At 40.9% G+C, this 20,166-nt stretch overlaps 8 protein-coding genes across 8 annotated transcripts; 5 read left to right on the forward strand and 3 right to left on the reverse strand.

The window, feature by feature from the left end:
• Window positions 1-180: 180 nt before the first annotated feature.
• On the reverse strand, window positions 181-1,798 carry BCIN_13g01180 (hypothetical protein). The gene is made up of 2 exons (XM_024696656.1): window positions 1,487-1,798; window positions 181-1,349 (listed from the first exon to the last, which is right to left on the reverse strand). Exons 1-2 carry the CDS (start codon window positions 1,550-1,552, stop codon window positions 282-284), a joined length of 1,134 nt encoding a protein of 377 aa, XP_024552469.1. The 5' UTR covers window positions 1,553-1,798; the 3' UTR covers window positions 181-281.
• Window positions 1,799-2,144: 346 nt separating this feature from the next.
• BCIN_13g01190 (hypothetical protein) lies at window positions 2,145-3,835 on the forward strand. Its single transcript, XM_024696657.1, has 2 exons — window positions 2,145-2,870; window positions 2,957-3,835. The coding sequence occupies exons 1-2, from the start codon at window positions 2,684-2,686 to the stop codon at window positions 3,715-3,717; spliced, it is 948 nt and encodes a 315-aa protein (XP_024552470.1). The 5' UTR covers window positions 2,145-2,683; the 3' UTR covers window positions 3,718-3,835.
• A 318-nt stretch (window positions 3,836-4,153) lies between these two features.
• Window positions 4,154-4,691, reverse strand: BCIN_13g01200 (hypothetical protein). The gene has a single exon (XM_001557058.2). It carries the CDS (start codon window positions 4,526-4,528, stop codon window positions 4,268-4,270), a length of 261 nt encoding a protein of 86 aa, XP_001557108.1. The 5' UTR covers window positions 4,529-4,691; the 3' UTR covers window positions 4,154-4,267.
• Window positions 4,692-6,371: 1,680 nt separating this feature from the next.
• Window positions 6,372-7,345, forward strand: BCIN_13g01210 (hypothetical protein). The gene is made up of 2 exons (XM_024696658.1): window positions 6,372-7,026; window positions 7,167-7,345. The coding sequence occupies exons 1-2, from the start codon at window positions 6,434-6,436 to the stop codon at window positions 7,288-7,290; spliced, it is 717 nt and encodes a 238-aa protein (XP_024552471.1). The 5' UTR covers window positions 6,372-6,433; the 3' UTR covers window positions 7,291-7,345.
• Window positions 7,346-7,975: 630 nt separating this feature from the next.
• BCIN_13g01220 (hypothetical protein) lies at window positions 7,976-8,999 on the forward strand. The gene is made up of 2 exons (XM_001557055.2): window positions 7,976-8,606; window positions 8,665-8,999. The coding sequence occupies exons 1-2, from the start codon at window positions 8,116-8,118 to the stop codon at window positions 8,717-8,719; spliced, it is 546 nt and encodes a 181-aa protein (XP_001557105.1). The 5' UTR covers window positions 7,976-8,115; the 3' UTR covers window positions 8,720-8,999.
• A 2,300-nt stretch (window positions 9,000-11,299) lies between these two features.
• BCIN_13g01230 (hypothetical protein) lies at window positions 11,300-11,890 on the forward strand. Its single transcript, XM_024696659.1, has 2 exons — window positions 11,300-11,570; window positions 11,642-11,890. Exons 1-2 carry the CDS (start codon window positions 11,347-11,349, stop codon window positions 11,673-11,675), a joined length of 258 nt encoding a protein of 85 aa, XP_024552472.1. The 5' UTR covers window positions 11,300-11,346; the 3' UTR covers window positions 11,676-11,890.
• A 623-nt stretch (window positions 11,891-12,513) lies between these two features.
• On the reverse strand, window positions 12,514-14,437 carry BCIN_13g01240 (hypothetical protein). Its single transcript, XM_024696660.1, has 7 exons — window positions 14,130-14,437; window positions 13,971-14,075; window positions 13,716-13,906; window positions 13,542-13,655; window positions 13,408-13,488; window positions 13,286-13,353; window positions 12,514-13,190 (listed from the first exon to the last, which is right to left on the reverse strand). The coding sequence occupies exons 1-7, from the start codon at window positions 14,277-14,279 to the stop codon at window positions 12,823-12,825; spliced, it is 1,077 nt and encodes a 358-aa protein (XP_024552473.1). The 5' UTR covers window positions 14,280-14,437; the 3' UTR covers window positions 12,514-12,822.
• Window positions 14,438-18,550: 4,113 nt separating this feature from the next.
• Window positions 18,551-19,849, forward strand: BCIN_13g01250 (hypothetical protein). The gene is made up of 2 exons (XM_024696661.1): window positions 18,551-19,117; window positions 19,274-19,849. The coding sequence occupies exons 1-2, from the start codon at window positions 19,006-19,008 to the stop codon at window positions 19,600-19,602; spliced, it is 441 nt and encodes a 146-aa protein (XP_024552474.1). The 5' UTR covers window positions 18,551-19,005; the 3' UTR covers window positions 19,603-19,849.
• Window positions 19,850-20,166: the final 317 nt, after the last annotated feature.

The raw sequence follows: 20,166 nt of genomic DNA on the forward strand, positions 1-20,166 counted from the left end.
GACTAAATCTCCACACCTGACTCTTTGAGCCCGACTGGAGCAAAAGATTATTGGAAGTCTTTGGAAACAAACCTGGGAATTTCAAAATTGTTGTAATATATCTGGTTATGTAAATTAAAGGTTCCTTCTATTTACACCGAAAGATTTTATCGTGTTTCATCATCGCCGGCTGTGGGTTCTTGCAGCCGTCAGATCTATTTGATGTCTCTGAATATTCAGCTGTTATTTCAATTTATCAATAATTTTAAATTCTAGAATTCGCAATTCCAACAAACACGCGACTACGCTTCAAACCCAACAATCCTCTTCGGCCATTCCAGAACCTCATGATAATCATGTCCAACTTCCCTCCAAATAACCCCCAATAGTCCCTTAGACCAACCCTTAAACCACCATACCTGCGGAACCTTTTCAAACATCACACAAGAAAATGCCATAATAACTAGAGCAAAAGTATCTCTAGCTATGATCAATTTTAAGAAATCTTCTTGCAACGAGCTTCCCCATTCAACAGATAGATGTGGATTGTCATTTTGTCCTTCTTCAGTCTTCTTAAAACTAAACTTTAGAGAAGTGATTGCTTCTGTATAGAGTGTTACGTTTTGGCCTTCGTTTAAAGCACATAATCGAGCAAAAGCAGCTTCTGCATCCGGTGACAGAGTGATCTTATCTTTTTCTGGGGGAGAAGACTTTAGTCCCCGTGTCACATTCATGATAGTATGCCAACCTTTAGATAGAAAAATAGCTTGAACAAAGTCGTCAATCAATTCCACTGGAGGCTCTTTATTTGGGTCTGGCCTCGCAAGACCAAAAGCAAACATGGCAGTAATACTCGAGAAAGCAATACTGGCAGTATCATTCTCTCTGCTAATATTCGAAAGGATGGAGTGGTAAAGATTAAGCCCTCGAGTGTGATGTGCCGTGGCGATCTCGATATATTTCTGATGGTCTGGGTGGGATTCTGCATAGTGAAGAGCTGATAGAGCAAGGAGTCCATGGAGAAGAAAATGGTGTTCCATTGCTTCGTTTAGAATGAGAGTCTGTGATGTTTTGATGGCAGCGAGATTATTGGGTGGATTTACTGTGTACACGGTTTTTGTGAACCAATGGATTATCAGATCTATGTTTTCGAGATTGAGGGACGGAGTTTTCGTGCCCGACGTCAAAGCTTCCTCATTTCGAGGGGTCGAGCTGTAAGCTGGAGGTGAAGGGCCACTGTCTTTTGATGCTTCGCTGTTTGTTTCTGGCGTAGATGGGTCATCAACCCAGACTAGAGATTGTAATCGGGGGTAGGTACATGTGACGTCACGTGTGACACATCTCTGGCAGCGGGGCTTTTCCTCGTCACACTTCGAGGAGAAACAAAACAATGTCAGTGATTGGCGTAGAGTAGAGAAAATCGACATGCTTGATTTTGAAATTGTGTTCAAATCTTAGAGGGAAACAGGAGAGGACAATGAATTGTTAAAGAATGCTAGAAACATACCTTAATTCGCCTCTTTTTGCAACCATGACATCCGTGCCGCGATTTCTTATGAGGTCTTCGGATCATCGGGCCTGGTTGAATTGTGTAGTCGTACCCCAGACTTGAGGAAAGTGTAGACACGACTGGACCTCGATCACAGGCAATGAACCAATAGAGAGATGCGTAGAAAAGTCGTCGCTATGCGGAAAACGGTACAGCAAAAATAGTGAAATCGCCCTTCGTTTATCAAGTACTATTTAGGTCTTGAATACGATCAATGGCAAATGTGGAATGCCGAAGCTAATGCGGCTTTTCTTCCTGTATGTCGTACTCTCCCAGTTTGTTTGATAAGTTCTTGTCGAATCTTGGAGCGGACACACGTATATATGGCTGCTTTCGGAAACGTGATACGAGAAATGGGGTTGAAGATTGCCCCACATCATGCGCTATGCAGCATTTCTTGGCGAGGAGGCGAGTTTGTTTGTTTGGCGTTTATCAGGGTCTGTGCGATCGTACTCGTACATGACTTCCTAATATGGAGTAGCCATCGCAGACTTGGCCGTTTTAGGTTAGACAGCTTGCTTCTGTGTCAGAAAATTATCTTTCCGAGAAAGGGGGGGCCAAGCTGGCAATCTCTTCATGTTGCATCTTTGGAGTAGCTTTAGAATTTCTCTCCTCTGGCTTCTGTTTAGTGGCAGTTGTCACAACCTTCCCTTCGAATCATCTCAATTTGGCCCACTCCTTGCATGAGAGGGTACCTTAACGACCGCCAATCTGTCATTGCAGCCTGCCCATGAGCAAAAAACAACAAAAGCTCCTAAAATAGGCGCCGCTAGGTCTTCATGATGGTCGTCATCCCAAGGAGATAATACTTGCTAGCCAGGACCCCTGGTCGGCTATAACCCCAAGGCACTCCATATTGATAGGGCTAGAGTACCCGTTTTAGATATCAAGGTATAGATGAACTACCGACCGTCGTACTGCGTATGGACTGACCACAATGGTAAAATCTGTCACTAATCTAATACTATACTTAATAGAAAGATACTTATCTTTGCTCCACCACCTTCTGTTTTTCTTTTCCTCTCTCAACTTTCACCTTGCTTACCATTTCCCCAATTCCACACATCTCACTTTATTTTCACGACATACTGCCTTCTATCTATTAATTCTAGCCTGCTTTCAACAAGACCAAGTTAGATAATAACATATCATATCATGGATATCACACTCATCCAGTCTCCAGAAGGAAACATCACTGGCGCTGTATATTTTACTTACAATCCATCCCAGCCCGCTGCCTACGGGTTTCTGGCACTTTTTGCACTACTTACTCTGGCACATATAATCTACATGTTCCCATTGCGGTCATGGTACTTTATCAGTTTTATCCTAGGTGGAATATGTAAGTACTGAACTCTAGAAACGCCGACATTTTGAGTGTCTTTACCCACTGTTAGATATTCCTATTCGATAAGCTAACAGCCACAGGCGAAACTTTTGGGTACTATGGACGGAGTAAATGCCATGATAATATCAGTTCTCTGGGTCCTTGGATCCTGCAAATGATCCTCATTCTCGGCGCACCAACCTTTCTTGCAGCTACTGTCTATATGACACTCGCGCGACTTACTGTGTCCTTAGGGGCAGAAGAGCATTCGATGATCAGTCCACGATGGTTAACAAAGATATATGTTCTCATCGATGTCATATGCTTTTTCAGTCAATTTGCTGGAGCAGGAGTTCAAGCTTCCGGTGATGCAACAGTCATATCCATTGGAAATAAAGTCATTCTCGGGGGTCTCATATTCCAAATAATATCATTTTGCTTCTTTCTATACATGGCTTGGCGTATCGGAGCCCGTTTTGAACAAAGTCAAGAAAATCATCCGAGTAGCCTTCGATATCCGGAACTCGAAAACGGGTGGAAAAAATACTTCCGAGCTTTATACGCAGTCAGCATACTACTTATCATTAGAAACTTGGTGCGGGCGATTGAGTATGGACAGCAGTCGAGCGGTGGAGGATTTTCATATGCTACAAGGAACGATGATGGAACTCTCACTTATGCCGGAGATCGTACCGAGACAATTGGAGATAAAGAAGCGTTTCTTTATATTTTCGATGCTGCGCCAATGTTTCTGGTGGTTTTAATATTCCTGATTGTTCATCCGGGGAAATTCATTAAGAGGGCTCGTGTTGTAAAAGGGGAGAGAATATCAGTTACTGAAATGGAGGCTTTGACGAAATGATAGAAATCACTGCTAGAGGAAAATGAGCATACAGTCTCACAACAGCTACTCTAATGGATTGAGTATGCAATAGTCACTTTGTTATTTTGTTATTTCATTTGTATATAGACTACTTCCATTTGTATCTACCTCATTTTCTCGCCTAACCTCCTTTTTTCGTACTACTCCTCGCGTTCAATCTTGATTCACTGCTACGATATAAAAAGATGTGTGAACACACCAATCCAGTATATCAGGCCAATCTCGCGGATATATGCCCATAAGTATAGCTTCCACAATTTTTCAATGGAAAGCAAATACTGTTTTTGTGCAGGAGGATTTGAAGTTTGAGATACCAAACAGTGTTCTTCTGCACAAGCAGACTGTTCTCATCCCGAACTCCCAATTTAAGGATAACATCATTTCGTTCATATGGAGTTGAAGTCCCTCCAATAGATGCGCTCAAAATACCCGTGAGAATATTGCTGTGCAGGCGAGATCTCAAATGGATTCATTAGTAAATTCCATCAAATGACTACCTATAATTTTAGGAAGTCACCACTCAGTCCCTCTAGTTGATATTATTATTGACAATTCTCTGCATTTCGTTAACTTCATCACTTCCTATCCCCTTGGTCGCCGCCGGAACTACGTTTTTGACCGTGATCAGATTTTTTACTATACTCCTAGCAGCGGTGTATTTACCGCCAGACCATATGTTCATATTGGCAATGAGTTTATCTCCGACTGCATTGCTGATGGCTCCAGCGTTCTTGGATGTGTAGGTTGTAACTTTGCCGTTTTCGTATTTGGCGCTGTAGTTTAGACGCATGGCTAAGGTGTTGAACGAGTGGTTCTTGGAGTTTTTTTTTTGGTGGAGGTTGAACGATGAGTGACAAAGGGTAGTTAGGCTTGAGAGTGTTTCTAAGATTTGTCGAAGTGGTTTAGTATGTTGTCAATGAGCTTTGGCAATGGACTTTGGTTCAGTGATGTTCTTGTAAAAGATTTGAAGAATCTTCTTGCGTTGGGTCCCACAAGACTATTATATCCTCATATAGGTACTGGGTATTCGCACACATTATGTTAGGCGTGTACTGATTTGTAAGATTCCGCTGCTCACGCAAGTCTATGAAACCAAACAAAGTAGAGAAAGTTATCTCGAAGCGGGCCTTTCTGCAACACAAATTCTGACCATAACCTAGGTAGGACATGCTATAGACACTTTACGGTTGATTCTGACGAAGAGCATCATGTCAAAATGAGATAGCTATTGACCGCAATTTTTATAAATTTACCGTAGACTAAACTCTCCGTTGTAGTTCAAATGAGGGTGCAGCTATGGCCATCCAGGATTTCTTTCATACGATATTGGCCCAGATGATGTAGCAATCTTCAGCAATGTAAAATTTTCCACTAGACTTGCAAGATAACTTGTTGTGAAGAGAAGGCTGGATGATATCGTCAGACTAGCGGACAAGAGGATGGATTCAAACCCCTCCTTGAATCAGATTCTCAACCCTACAACTTGGTTGATAAAAATTTCATCTCTACCCATTGTCTAAACAACCAACGTCGAAAGTCCCTATCAATCCGTCCCTTCAAGTTCCTCGACTTCCGATGTCTTGAAGTTTAGCAGAGTGACGTTCTCAATGAGATAAAATACCGATGTTATTTGATCCTCATACTAACGTATAATACTACTGGGGTTTGGTGAAAACATCCCCTCGGATGAAATTCGTCTAAAACTACACAATCATAGCACTCTGGCACTACAGCAATTGAAATTGATACAGACCTTTCTAAGAATTCTCGAAGAAACAAATGCAACTTGCGTACTTTAGTGTCTCCACCCTCTGCGGAGTTCATCAGTGTCCCTTTTTCTCACTTCACGCTTAAAACATGGCTGCTAATCCATTTCTTCTCCTTCACTAGGTTTGTAACTCTATTCACTTGACTAAAGATGTCGTCGAATTTTCGAATTCATAACATATGCACAACACATTACAAATAGGTACGAAGCATAAAACGGTAATATCTCTACTTTCATGTATATATTCCGTAAATTTCCAATTACATCTACATTGATTCTCATTAACTGTCGTTATCTTTCGTCAGTAGCGCAAGCGTCCCAAATTAGCACTGTTTTTTATTGAGGCGAGCGGAGGTACTATAAGCATACTGCAGCAAAGGGAGTGAATTACTCTTTTTTTTAAAAGCTTCTAGTTGCTACGGTACTATATAAAGCAATCTTACAGGAAGGTTAGTTGTGTGTTCAAAGCAGTTAGAGCCATGGCACATTAAACTAGAGCTTAATCAGGATTGGCGTTGTTTCCCTACCACGCAAGGGCCTGCTAAGAAGGTTCAAATTCAACATCATTCTAGTTCTTTACACAATGAACACAAAACGATTTTGAGAACTCCCCAGTATCCCGATTTTTAATCCACTATATTCATTGTGATCCCACACGTCAACAGGTACTTTTCACAAGAATCTATGCCTGGTACAGACGAAAAGAATACGAAAACAACATAAATACAAAGTCTGAAAGCTGCGCCACAATAAGCAGCAAACGAAACTTCAGAACTAGGGTCAAACGCAATCGCAGGAAACCAACGGCATTTAGAACATTCGAAGTCCAGCAACCATTTATATCTCTCATTCCATTAGTCTCACAGACTCTCAGGAGCTTTCACATCACTCACCTCAGCGCCCATCATAGAATCACAATACCCAATCATGACAGCAACAACAATCTCACCTTCAACGTTTCCCTTATTCTCCAGTCTCGCTTTTGAATTACGCACCAAGATATTGGAAGAATCTCTTCCCTCCGAATTCCCTCCGGCACTCTACTTCTACAAAGAAGGATGTTGGCATCCCCGAATTTTCACCAAATCTGATCCAGGTTACAGCGACAAAGTCAGCGAAAATGTCAGCACAGAAGATCTGAACAGAAAACTTGAATTTCGCCACGATCTTCTTGATAATATCACCGTTCGGATGCCTCTTTTATTTGTGAATCATGAGGCTCGGAAGATCACCCTCACCTGGGCACGCAATCGTGGTATCGAAACATGCGGAGATACGCTGTTCCCACGTTTATCTCTTCCTTTCAACCCCATTCGAGATATACTCTATGTATCTGCTAATCGGTGGGATGATCTTTTCGATGAACCTTATCAACGATCTATTAAGGATGACATGATTGGTCTGAATCATAGAATATTCAATGAAGTTAAGCGTCTTGCTGTGCCAAAATCGATGCTTGGAGTTTTCTTCGCCATGGACACCTTCAACGAATTATCTGATTATTATAGAATTGAAGAAATGTATGTTGTTATGAATACGCCACTGGGCTTGTGTTCTGTTGATGATGGCTCGAATGTGCAGTCGGGGAGCGTGAGAACTTGCCATCATGGGTTTTCCTTTCAGACAGCGATGGGTCGTCCCTTCAACTAAAGGAGAGCAGAGAAAATGAAGATGAGGAGCTTTACCTTCTGTCTAAGGATGTCGCTCAATACTTGACACCTGGATTCATAGCCAACTCGCCTTCGATTCGTGAGATTCGACCTGTTTTGGCTGTGAAGGGCTGATGGAGGCTTGATGCAATGTAATATATTTCAAGATAGCACATATTTAGACAATCCAAACCTTACACAAAGACTGTTAAAGAACATTCTCGTGTGAATGTTTGACTTTCCCTCTCTTGTGATTGATAAACCGCACTGTTCAACATCTTACTATGATATCAGACATACCTGTTCCTCATCAAAGCCTACCTGTAGTTGTTGTGTAAGTGCATATCAATTCTAGAAATACGTTGCCTAGGATACTTCTTCTTCTTCTTCTTCTTCTTCGTGTTCTCTGGGAGTGTTTGCAGACTATCTTCGGCCATGTCCGTGGGGGTCATGTGGTGTGTTCTGCGGTTGGTGGGCCGGCCCTGTCTCTTTTGGCCTTGGTTTTTCAGTGTCGAATTGTATCTTGCATGACTATTTGACAGCTTGGACCTTTCAGATGTCATCATCATGACTTGATATACTCTCATCTGATCTGCTCGATTAAACAACTCTAGCATAGATATACTTGCAGGTACCGGATGAGAATGATACTTCATTGCCTACACAACACACACGTTTATATCATGAAGTTCAAATGGCCATTCGCCTTTTATTTTAGTAGCGAGAGGGCACTAGTAAGGCTACAATGTAGCCTTCCTCTTGACATTTACCTTATAATATTCACCACACCAACAAATTAATTCCCTCCGCTTTCATCTGCGAATTTCTCGGGGCAGCCATCATCCTCTTTTCGACCACTTATGATTACCTACCTCTACACAACGCTGCCCTTCTCCAATCACTTTCACGATTTTACCGGCAGCGAACCATTTCCCTTCTCGAATTATCACTATTGTCGCAATGGCACGATCCCAAGCAGTCGATAATTCCACAGCGGAAGCTCGCATGCAATCTGCCAGCGCACGAGCACCAACCAAAGATGACCGAAAGAAAGAATGGGAGGTCAAAGAAATTCTCGAAGTAAAGAAGAGATGGAAGAGTTTATATGCTAGGGCGTCTTGGGTTGGCTATCGCAATGATCCCGAATGGTATCCCATTTCCGATTTTAAAACATCGCCATACTTGTTGAAGAAATTCTATCGGGAGAACCCCAAAGCACCTGGCCCTCCAACACAGCTGCCTGCTTGGGAAGAGGCTTTTAAGGCGGGAGAGGATGACTATGAGCACTTGAATAGTAATAAGCCTATGAATCCCGTCTCAAAGTCCAGATATCTCAAACGAATGTTGGATGAGTTGGATGAGTTAGATGAGTTAGATGAGTTGGATGAGTTGGATGAGTTGGATGAGTTGGATGTGTCGGATGAGTTGGATGTGTCGGACGAGTCGGACAAGTAAGATACTTTCTTCGTTTGAGAATGAAACGAAGCCAAATACTAACTTGAATTGCAGGGGACCGGATAAAAACAGAACATGTGCTTCGCGAATGAAGAGATATCATCGTTAAATTATCTTTCTCCGAATTATTCCACGAATATTTTGTGCTTGCTGGATAGCTTTCCTATCATGATTCAATAATTTGACGACTTTGAGACAAAGAGCCACAGGGACACACTTACTAGGTATATTAGAGAACTTCGTATCCGGAGGAAGATTATGAAGAATTTTCATGAGTTGGCAGAACACGAAGTCTCTCGCAGATATGGAGGATAACTTTCAGATCTATCAGTGTTGTTAGCTGGTACCATATCAAAGTTGTTAATTAAGTAGACAAAGTTACTTGCCCAATGTTGCAAACTTCTTCTCTAGAACACGAATTATAACTGAGCGTGAAAAGATGCGATAATGGGGGAACTACTAGCCGGTGCTTAATTTCCTCCATAGATCCCAGCTTATCCACATGGGGACGAAGTCCAATAGCCACGTCTACCTCTACCATAAACGAAATGACCCGCATCAAATCCAGTACGTTTAGCCACCATGATATACCTCGCATTCAATTCAATCTAGAACAAGTCTATGCACCTTGGGGGTCTCGATGCTATTAGTATAAGGTTTAGTCTTGGCATGCGACTTATTTTATTCGTCGCGCGACACTAAATTAGTCTCTCATAGGGAATGCCAATTAGAGTCCCCAAAAGCTTTGTGTTGCACATCTTTAGGACTTCTATTACATACCCTGACCTAGTAAGTATGAAATAGCCCCCATCAGTCGATACTAATATATGGGGTTCATTTTGTGTCCCGCGGGTACTAAACTAGTGTTTCAGACGCGAATATTAACGAGGAAGTCTTGAAGTTTTACCTTGCACATCTCTAGTATGCTTATGACAAGCTTCACCCTAGTACCTTGGTAAGTATGAAATCCTCATTATCAATTCAGACGCCAAGCATCTATAAGCTACCAACAACTAGTTTTTACCCCGTGTACGACCTCTATGGCCTATAAACAGTACGGTCTTTGCGATTCACGAAGTGTCGATTTGGTGTTCTCCAGGAACAAGCGAGAGCAGCCTAGAAGTTAGCGGTACAGTAGTACAAGTAGAATACAAAAGAGCTTCTAGCTCATCATTTATAAAAAGGTTACAGAAACCATTCAATCACTCCTCATTATCTCTCTCCACCATTATCAATCTTCAACAATAAAGGATCGCAATAGAACTAGTTTCTATCACGCAAATTCTAAGCTCTACTGTTACATTATCTTCGATAATCTAATCCATTCATCGAAATGTCAATATGCACTATTTGGCTTATGATCGCAATATTGGTTGTCCTTCTGATTTTTATCAAGGTTTCACTCGATACCTCAACATTGATAGTAGATGCGTGTATCGAAATTGAAAATAGGAGATTACAGCATGCTATGAATCTCGGCGAGGAGTTGGAACAGGATCTCGGAAACCGGGAACTTCGGAATGCTCGCTCCAAGAACCGTTTTGATAGAAGCTTAGGAGATAGTAGATTTGATGTTAGTAAGGTGGATTAGAAGATGATGAGGATGAAAAGTTGGGGTTTTTATGAGGTCTCTAGGAACTTTATTTAGGGCTAGGAACATTCATCGAGAATGAGAGGAACGTTTTATAATTTACGATAATTTATGTATAACTGTGTGAACGAAGTGAATGACTTCAATTCAATTACCACTGTAATATAGCTACTGTAGTAAAGCCCTAAGCGAATGCGAAAGAGACTAGCTCTTTCAGTAAGTCTTTATAAGACTTACTACTTTCAATACATAGCTAGCTCTTTAGACAGAATACAATAAGACATACAGGACCTACGCAGTTCGTGGGTGCTACGTCTTCAGTATCCTTCTCGTACCAACAATAACATATCCGATACTTAATATACTTGGTATAGAAGTCTCTAACAATTGAAGACATGATATAATTGGAAAAGGTTTATTACTACTATGTAATTAATAGTGTTAACGATCAAGTGAATAAAAATGTGAAATTCTAAATATCAAGTCAAAGATAGTAGATACCTAGTTTTGATTAATAAACTCAGTAAGCTATTCTCTAAAGAAAATTCAATAAACATCTTTCTAATATCAAACAGTAAGATTAGAAAGAAGAAAATTCCTAAATGTTCCGACTTTTCAAAAGAGGAGAAGAGTGAGCGAAGACCAAAATTAAAAGAAAATGAGAAAAGAAGATATAACAGAAAGAAAGATAACCCAAAGGAGTAGTCAAAAGAAGAAAAGATCGAAAGAATAATATATTGACTCTGGAAATTCAATGCTATTAGTAGGTACTGTCAACTTATCATATCTGTATACATCTAAGCAAACGAAACAACCCAAATCGAAAATTTATTATTAGATTACGGCAACATGACAGTACACAGAGTCCAATAGAGATCCAAAGTGTCCTATCAAAAACCTTTTGAAAACCGTGTCTGAATTATTCACTATAGTAATTGTATATCCAAAACCACGTTGCTAGAATATTGAGAGCTGTATCAATTAATAAGCCAGTTTTCCAATTGCTTAAAAGCCACTACGCTTTCATGATTACAACCCTGAATTATCTTCGCCATAACAACTTCCGACTATTCATCTACAATCTCACTCTGTCTTCTTGACTTTAATTTCGTCGCATAACACATCACCATCATTATCTAGCCACCATGCCCGACTCGAACGATTCCATCGCGCACAAGTCCGTCGCGGACAATACCATCTTCAAAAAAATAGTGGAGATCATGAACGACGTTTGGTTTATGCATAACCTTCATACAACCATCAGAGCATTCGCGAATAGAGGTGATATGAAAGCAGATCTTGAAGAGGCAAAGAAGAAGATCATCAAGTTGAAGGAGAAGAATTCTGCCCTCAAAGCTAGAATTACACAGTAAGTTTTGAATTTACAAATACCTGGCATAACATTCTAATAAAGAGGCGAAACTAATAATACGTACATAGACTTGAGACTAGAATTTCGGCTCAATTCCTCTAGGATCGTTTTGGAGAAACTTTCGATCATGATATCGCCATTTTCGACTTCCTATTTTAAGATTCGATGTTACGGATTGATGGTCTAGGATGTGAAGTGGGAAATATGTCGACTTTGGGAGTGATTATGGTTTTGGAGTGGTCGTCTCGAGCAGTTAGTGCCATGGTGTCGGACACGCAGCACGAAATAGAGGAATGAACAAAAGAGGAATTCTATCAAAGATATACCCAGTGATTCCATCTAAGTAATTCTATTTATTCCAGATGAGCTATAATAATGTCAGCTATGCGACGATTCGGACATGTGTGATGTAGAGAGCTCGGCACAAAGAGAATGCTCCTATTTATTGATTAGCTCAAGGTCTAGTAGATCGTGATGAAACCTCCTGCTTAGAAATATTCTTGAATAAAAATCAAGGGCCTACCTTTCTAATATTTCTCCATTTCTTATGAGCAAGTAAGATTGTATATCAATCACTTCTAGACCAAAGTAAGGGTTCATATATTCTGTCACAGTGGATCGATGAGGGCTCATCTCTGGTCACCTACAACGGCCTATGAAATCAACCAATTGATGTATTACATAACAATATGTGAAGATAAATATAATTGATAGTATTGCAAGAATGTTATTGTTAGATATGATAATGTTAGGCTGCGCACAAATTATCTGTACCCATGGGCTATCTATCGAGGCTTGAAAATCACCCGCCCCATACAGATAATCGGCGGGTATATGGGTTATTTACAGATAATCGGCGGATTATCCGTGGATTATCTGTAGATTCCCCACTTTTTGCTTAAATTTGAAGCCATTCCCAGATCATCTTATAGCCCAGAAGTGATCCAAGCTTAGGTAGTTTATATTAATTTTATGAAATATTATACAAGATGTAAATAGGTGGGCACCCGCAGATAATCGGCAAATTACCCATGGGTTACCCATCTAGGATTTGGATACCCGCCCCGCCGACAGATAATCCGCGGGTTACCCATCGAGATCATTATCCGCCCCGCCGGTACTCGTTGCGCAGCCTAAGATTCTGATTCTGATTTCTGATATGTATACAAGGAAATACGTGTAGAGCAATGGTGCACCCGGCCGCCAATCATTATATAAAACATGCCATTCCATTCCTACCCACTCGCACTCATGACCCACGACTCTCAAGTTTCGACCCTTCCCTCGGACGCGTAAAGTCCTGCGAGCCCGTTTTCGTAGTCTCGTTCCCCAGAATACATTCCTTGCTCTCCGAGCCCCTTATCGGAGCATGCGAGTTCCTAGCTTTCGCCATCGTGTCATCCGTTTCGCTTAAGACTACCCATTCTTCGTCTTGCCCGCCGGATCGCACATTGTTACTGGGCCACATGGTGTGGAAGTTGGGCGTGCGTTTAGGGATTGATTCGCCCCCGAGGTTCAGGAGGCGCCGGAACAGGGGGCGGAGAGTGGAAATGCAGCCGACGATCATGCCGACGCCATTTTCTGCGTATCCCCAGATCATAACATCGGAGACACCAACTGGTAGATAAAGTTGGTAAGCTATCCAGAATGAAAAATCTTTGTTGAATCGCAGCTTCGGAATGATGTTAGGATTTTTGGCTGTATGAACTTACAAAGGTAATCTTGTGAATTAGTCAGGTTGACAGTGTAAAAGAGACGGATGCAAGCAGATAAACTCGCGCTTAACACTATATTAGTATATTTGATTATGGCAATATATGGTGAAGGTACTTACAGTGCACCAAGACCCAGAATGAAACCGACGGAAAGCTTTGCATTGCGGTTGAGCTGGACGTTCCAGAGTAGTGGTATTGGTCTGCATCGTTAGTTACAACGGACACCGCGAAGGTGAATATTAGCAGGACTTACAATATAGCAGAGAACCAATCCGTTACAATATTTACAGCCGTGGTAGCATAGTATATGTCGGCAAGAGTTTTAGCAGGATTGCACTTACCCACGATGGAAGTGTTCCATGCATATCTTAGAAAGAAACGATTAGTTCAGGTGGCAGTGCACGCAGGTTAAACAAGTGTTACTTACTGAACAGGACTGCACTGGAAGATGATGTACAAGAATGCTATGAGGTTCATGATTGTGAACATGGTCGAGATGGCATAAATGCTGTTGATATACACCCGTCTTCCCGTAGCAATGCGCATCAACATGAAGGAAATGCTCAGCTTGATGGGAATGATAGCAGCGCAGTAGAATATCTCAAAGAAGAAGAAGTACTGTCAGAGTTAGATATACACGGCGCTGAAGATACATTGTATGGAAACACTTTGCACTGCTTACCTCGAGACCCACAGTCTTTTGCTCCGGGGTCATTCTACTTTCGTGCACTCCAACACCTCTAAAGGAACCTCCCAGACATGCTATCGTTAATGCAGTGAAGGGAATCTATATAATACTAGTTCAGCCTTATTACAATGACACACGTAGAAAATTACTTACTACTGCGGTCGTCATACACCAGTCGTCCATGCCCCAAGCCTTATTCTGAAGTCTCGTGTAAAGACGCAAGCCGAAGACCACATAAGCAATTGTCATCAAAGTAATCACTGTAGTAGTAACTCTGGGTGCATGATCACCGTAGTATGTCATTTTGTAAGTCCACTGGTTCGCGGTGCCTGAGAGACCTAGAACAGAGACACTGCAGGTCGGTGTAAGTTTGCCAGAAGTACGGGTGGCTCGATGTATGGCGAAGTGGCTAGTACAGTGGCTCCTCACGAGTTTGCGACAGGTTGAAAGAAGAGGATGGCTGCGTTGAGAGTGAAAGGGCAATGTATAAGTACGGGGAGACGGGTACTCCAGGGAGCCCCAGATTTTTGTAATAGGATCTGCATTGGCGGTTGTCAATGCTAGTTGACAGTTTGGGTTTATGCTGATCAATTGAGGCGATCCCTAGACCAGGCCCATTGATAAATACAAACTAGCGAGGAATCCCAAGCTTCAGAAGAGCCAGTCGATTGGATTCCGATAGATATGGTGAAGAGATTGATGCTAAGAAGAATTGCTAACCTGAGCATGAAGGACCCGCATTTGTAAATATACAGCTGTATCAAGATAGATTTCTTGAAATCTTGCTACTATGTTAGTCTTGTGTTTATTAAAAAGAATGTTAAATTTTTTTAAAAAAAATAGACGGAATAGACGGCAAGCTCTTCCAAAACAACCATATCTGTAAAAGCTCCACACAATGGCCACCGGGACGACGACCTGTAATTAAGTCCAACTGTGTGACATAAGATTTAGAAGGGGCTTGAAGCGTCTCAGCTATACATGGAAATGACCCACCCCACCAATAGGAAATGGGTATTACCGAAAAGTGGGATGAGATGCCAAATCTGATAATTATATTGGAAATATCTGAAATGACAACGGGAAGTCGAGCAACTTATTCTCAATTATTTAACTAACCACAATAAAGAAAAACCATATCATTACGTTGTTCATTCTGCTCATAGATATAAGAATTATGGTTAATCATTACTTTTCCTGTATTTGAGACATGTTTTGTACAAAAAAACTCGAGATGGTGATTGTTCTATACACTTGGAGAACAATCGACTTGTTTGCTGATATTGTGCATAAGGTGTGTCTACTGTATATTATTAACACTAAACAGCACTTATACTACGATTGGGAGTTCAAACGCCCTATAAATTTAGTGTCTGTCTGAAGACATGGCTGAGCAGAAAAGGAGGAAAAAACAGGTTTGAAGTCATTACTGGCTGGGGGAATATAGGGGATGTCTACTACCTTGATATTCCGCTGTCATTTCAAATCTTTCTTACCTAGCATCAACGTTGCGTCTCGCTCAAGCTAGTATCATGTAGTTCTTCCCCTGGTCTCCTTGTAACCTTCACTTCTTAATGCCTTCCTGGTTGAATCCACAATTCGTTGCTCTGCAGTCCAATGTATGTATTCCAAAGCCCATATGAGACGCACAGCTGTATACTTCGCCATAAGACCTGGTTTCTATAAGGCAGACCGGCGTGCAAAACCTTCCATCTTAAAAGCCGTCTCGATCGCATAAATATGACAATTCCATCCCAAGATTTCTGGAAACTTATGATAAGGTATTCTTCGATTCTTCGCAGAGGCACATACCCATTCGATTGGTTGTTGTCTTTCAGAGGACCAAGGAAAGGTCGACGGCCGGTGTACTTTTTTTGAGGTGTAAGTGGATATCGATGAGTTGAAGTATACTTGATCTGTCGTACACTCAGATTTAGTTGCAGAGCAATCTCGTCTTTAGTAAATTCAGCATAGTAGTATAATATCAGTATTCAAAGCCGATCATCGCATGTACGGTGATATTGAGATTTGAGGGTAGGTACTGAGTATTCAGACTTTTTGTTGTTGTTGTTGAGGTCGATTTGAGAAAAGAGTAAAAGCAGCAATTTCTGCCTCTTATGTTATTGGTTAAGAGCTTACGCAGCTCTAGAAAGTACGAGACCGTATAGAGACAAGGGGTACACTTATTTATCCAAACCAAGTATAGTTGATAAAATTTTTATATTGACCTCGGGCACGAATCTCCACGTTTGCGGCTCGGTAGCTCACCCCTGAACGGAAAAACCGGCACGCCAAACCCGTTGAAACTGTCAGGCCTAGATCCTTGTCAAGTGGATGACGGCTATAAAGTCACGTGATCAGTCCCTCCATAGGTCTTGGTCTCATAAGAAGAAGACCTTTCTTCGTTAGTATAGTTCTTTCATCTGATTGTTGATCTTTGAGGCTATTCCCATATTGTCCCTTGTGACGCGCGTGACAAATAACACTGTTTTTTGATGTCCCAGTTTCTCCGTCTTGGTGTGAGAGTAGCTCTTAGATCATCACTTCCACCTCGACTTTCATCACATGGTCAGCACTTTCCTGTGATTATCTTTCTAACCCCTGAGTTTAAATAATTATAATCACATGACAGGCCATCGTTACAACAATCAAGTTTTCTGACTGATGCAAAAACTTTCATGTGCTATGTTTCATATCATTATGATATTACTCTGTACTTCAATTTAACAGAGGAATTCTCGCATGCTTTTCCTTTCTAGAATACCGTTCGGAGGTTTCGGGGATTTCAGGGGCTTTTGAGGCATATAGTAAACAAATGTTAATCATTCTGAAGATCATCAAGGTTTTCGCTAATTAGACTTTTGAGCATCGGTAACCTACATCCGTCGATATAAGTTTAAAACCACGTTCTTTCTAGCTATTCCGCACGAATTGGAGTGATAAATGATCCACGTATAAGCTTCGAAGTAATCATTGGGTAGACAAGTGTTTCGAGTCATGTAGAATGTCTGGAGTATTTCCGGGGAAAGAAGATTTACTGACGAGGCTATATTGGGCTTTGTATGTAAGGGTCGCGTAGTCACATGAGTTGAGCCGTTGCCGTAGTTGGCTTCCGCGTTCATTAGTTCGAGAATAAGCACTAGGCCGAAAAGACGTTGGAAGACAAAATGGCCGACTATCATGTGACCAATCTTCTTCCTCCGAAATTACAATATCAAAACTCTGTACATCGTCTCTCCAAGTTTTTGAGTTAGTCACTTCTGAGAAATCCATTCACGGAGAACGAATAAGCTGGTCAAATGGCAGGATTTCTTTTGTGTCCGCGAGTAGAATTCTCCAATCTTAATAGAAAGCCTTCTCCCCCTTTGCCTCATTCACCCCCTGCCATGTAATACAGATATTCTTCTTTTCACCAGCTTTCATAACCCTCATCCGATTAAGCTTTCCTGATATCTCTGAATAGTCCAACCAAAGGTCTGGAATAGGTTCTTTAACGGCTCTTGATGACTTTTGATTTATACATCGAAGTTTTCCAGAAAATTTTCCAAGGAAATCTCCAGGTACTATAAAGATCAACAGAGATATAGAATATAACACTATTGAGGCAGACTTGCTGTCAATAACTCTTTTCTTAGATTCGCCCTCGTAATATAAGCGAAAAACGTAATCTATCAACCACGTCACTTCTTTGTAGGCAGTATTTTAAGGTCTTCTTTATATGATTTAAAAAGAATCAATCCATGTTCTTATTCTAAATTTAACAATCTCTATTTTGATGTATATACTGTATAGTCTTCTTTTATTCTTTAATCTTATTATTAATATATAATAACTTGCTCTGTTTATTATATTCATCTATTCTAGGTTCAAAGCTACGAGAGGTATGTGCACTACGCTTGTGTGCTAGCGAGCTCACGTATTCATATTCACTTGTATCACAACATGTTCAAATACCTCTACTAACATGGATTTATGGAAAAAAAAAAAAAAAAAAAGAATGCTTCGGGCTTACTAACGATATGAATTAATTTTTATTCTTACTAGTATAACAGTCTAGTGTTATTAGTAACCGATGAGGGATCTCACAATCGTAGAGAAATCAACTTACAGATAATCCGTTACTTAGATCTAAGCTTGAGTTCAGAAGGAAGAGGCTCTATCCTCATCAATTATTTACAGAATACCTCCTTACGACTCCTACTCAGCCCAAGTTATTTTAGCATATCTACCTGTGTCAAAAAAGTCTGTTCTATCTTATGTAGTTTTCGACGGAAAAAGTATACTAAATGAGGTAATAATAAAAATTACAATGGCGGATCAATTGAGATTAATCTTAATCGATGTAAAGGCGTGGAAATGGAAGCAAGTAGTAGCAAATCAATCATAGTCATTAATTGAATTCTAAGTGAAGTTCGAAGTTACTGAACACTAGCTAAATTTGGGCTGCTGAGGCCGGTCACGTGTATAAAGAATCCGTGCGTTTTCACAGTCTAAGCGAACGTATCGAAAGCTTGAATTCACGCCTCAATGTATATCAGCAAATAATAATTCCTATATCTTCATCTGACTATTATGGTACTCTATAAAACCAAACTTTACGATATCCTTATGAACAAACTTTATTCTGACGTATCAATAAAGTTAACACCTAGTTATGCAAAACACGATCTCCGATCAAGCACGGGCGGGAATCCGACTTAGTGGCGGCATTATAATTCCGCCCAGATTGAGTTTGACTACTCACCTCATGATTGGGCATTGAAATTTCCTTACCTCATATTCTCGACTACCACTGCATAATCATTCACAACGACGACTAATAATTGCTCAATGATTTCATCTTACAAATTGGGGGGAATCACTAAGCATGATGCGATGGCTCAAGTTCAAATACCAAGTAATATAAAAGTCGTCACCCTCGACCTTCTTAAACATGTAAATCAGAAAATCAGTTCCCGTGGAAATCACAAGTCATCATCCCAATCGCGTCACTTCAAATCAACTCCAAGAATTTCTACATATCAACACCATGTCCGGCCTCCAATATTATGCATATCCCAAGGAAGGCGAAAACAAACTGAAGCAGCATGGTTATAGTCAAGCCGTTCGAGTAGGCGATCGTATTGAGTGCGCAGGCCAAGGTGCGTTGTCTGCTTTCAATCTATCACATACACATACATACACATACATACACATATACATACAAACTCCCCACAATATCCCCTCTCCAGCCATCCCTTCCCATATCTCCATCTCCATCTCCCTCCAGCAAATATACTAACCCGCCAAAAACACAGGCGGATGGGACCCCTCAAGCGGCGAATACCATCTTGAAATCAACGCCCAAATCGACCGTGCCTTTGCAAACGTCGATTTGAACCTTCGCAACGCAGGGGGTAAAGGTTGGAGCCAAGTATTTCGCGTGAATTCCTATCACGTGCCAATTAACAATGAGGCATTGACAGCCATGACGAGGAATTTCAAAAAGTGGATGCCGGACCATGCACCAATCTGGACGTGTGTGGGAGTGACAAGATTGGGTGATGATGATATGAGAGTGGAGATTGAAGTTGTGGCATTGGATCCGGAGGGGGCGGAAGCGGCGAAGATTGCGGGGAAGAAGTAAGGGGGTGAGGTTGCGGGGAAGAGATGATTTGATGTATTAGTGTTTCATGATGGGATGAAGTTTGGGGCAGTTTAGGCTGACATTGAGTGTAAAAAGAGGAAAATCACATCTCGTTGAAATAGAGCGTACTTTAACTTTACACTCTAATTTTTGTAACATATATCACATCACTACTATTATATCTATAGGATAGGTAGACATCATTCTCACTAGCATTTCTAAATTGACTTGCTCTCTAATTTCTGCACGGATATCAAGTAAAGCAATCTCTCCATCTCACAGCATCTATTTATTTCCATCATTGCCCACCAAATATTTCCACAATTGAAATATTCAAAAATTCACACCTTTTAAATATCATTCTCTCCGCACGTTTTACTTGAGATCTATTCGAGTAAATCTATTTTTACATATAAATTTACATCTCCAAAATAAAAGGGGAGAGAGAATCAGAATATGTAAGTTTTTTAAAACACACAAAATATATAAACTCCCACATCTGAGTAAGTCTTCACAACATTAATGCCTCTTCCTTTCATAAACATCTACATCCACCCCTGTACA

This window comes from Botrytis cinerea, chromosome 13, assembly GCF_000143535.2.
Source record: "Botrytis cinerea B05.10 chromosome 13, complete sequence".
NCBI lineage: Eukaryota > Fungi > Ascomycota > Leotiomycetes > Helotiales > Sclerotiniaceae > Botrytis > Botrytis cinerea.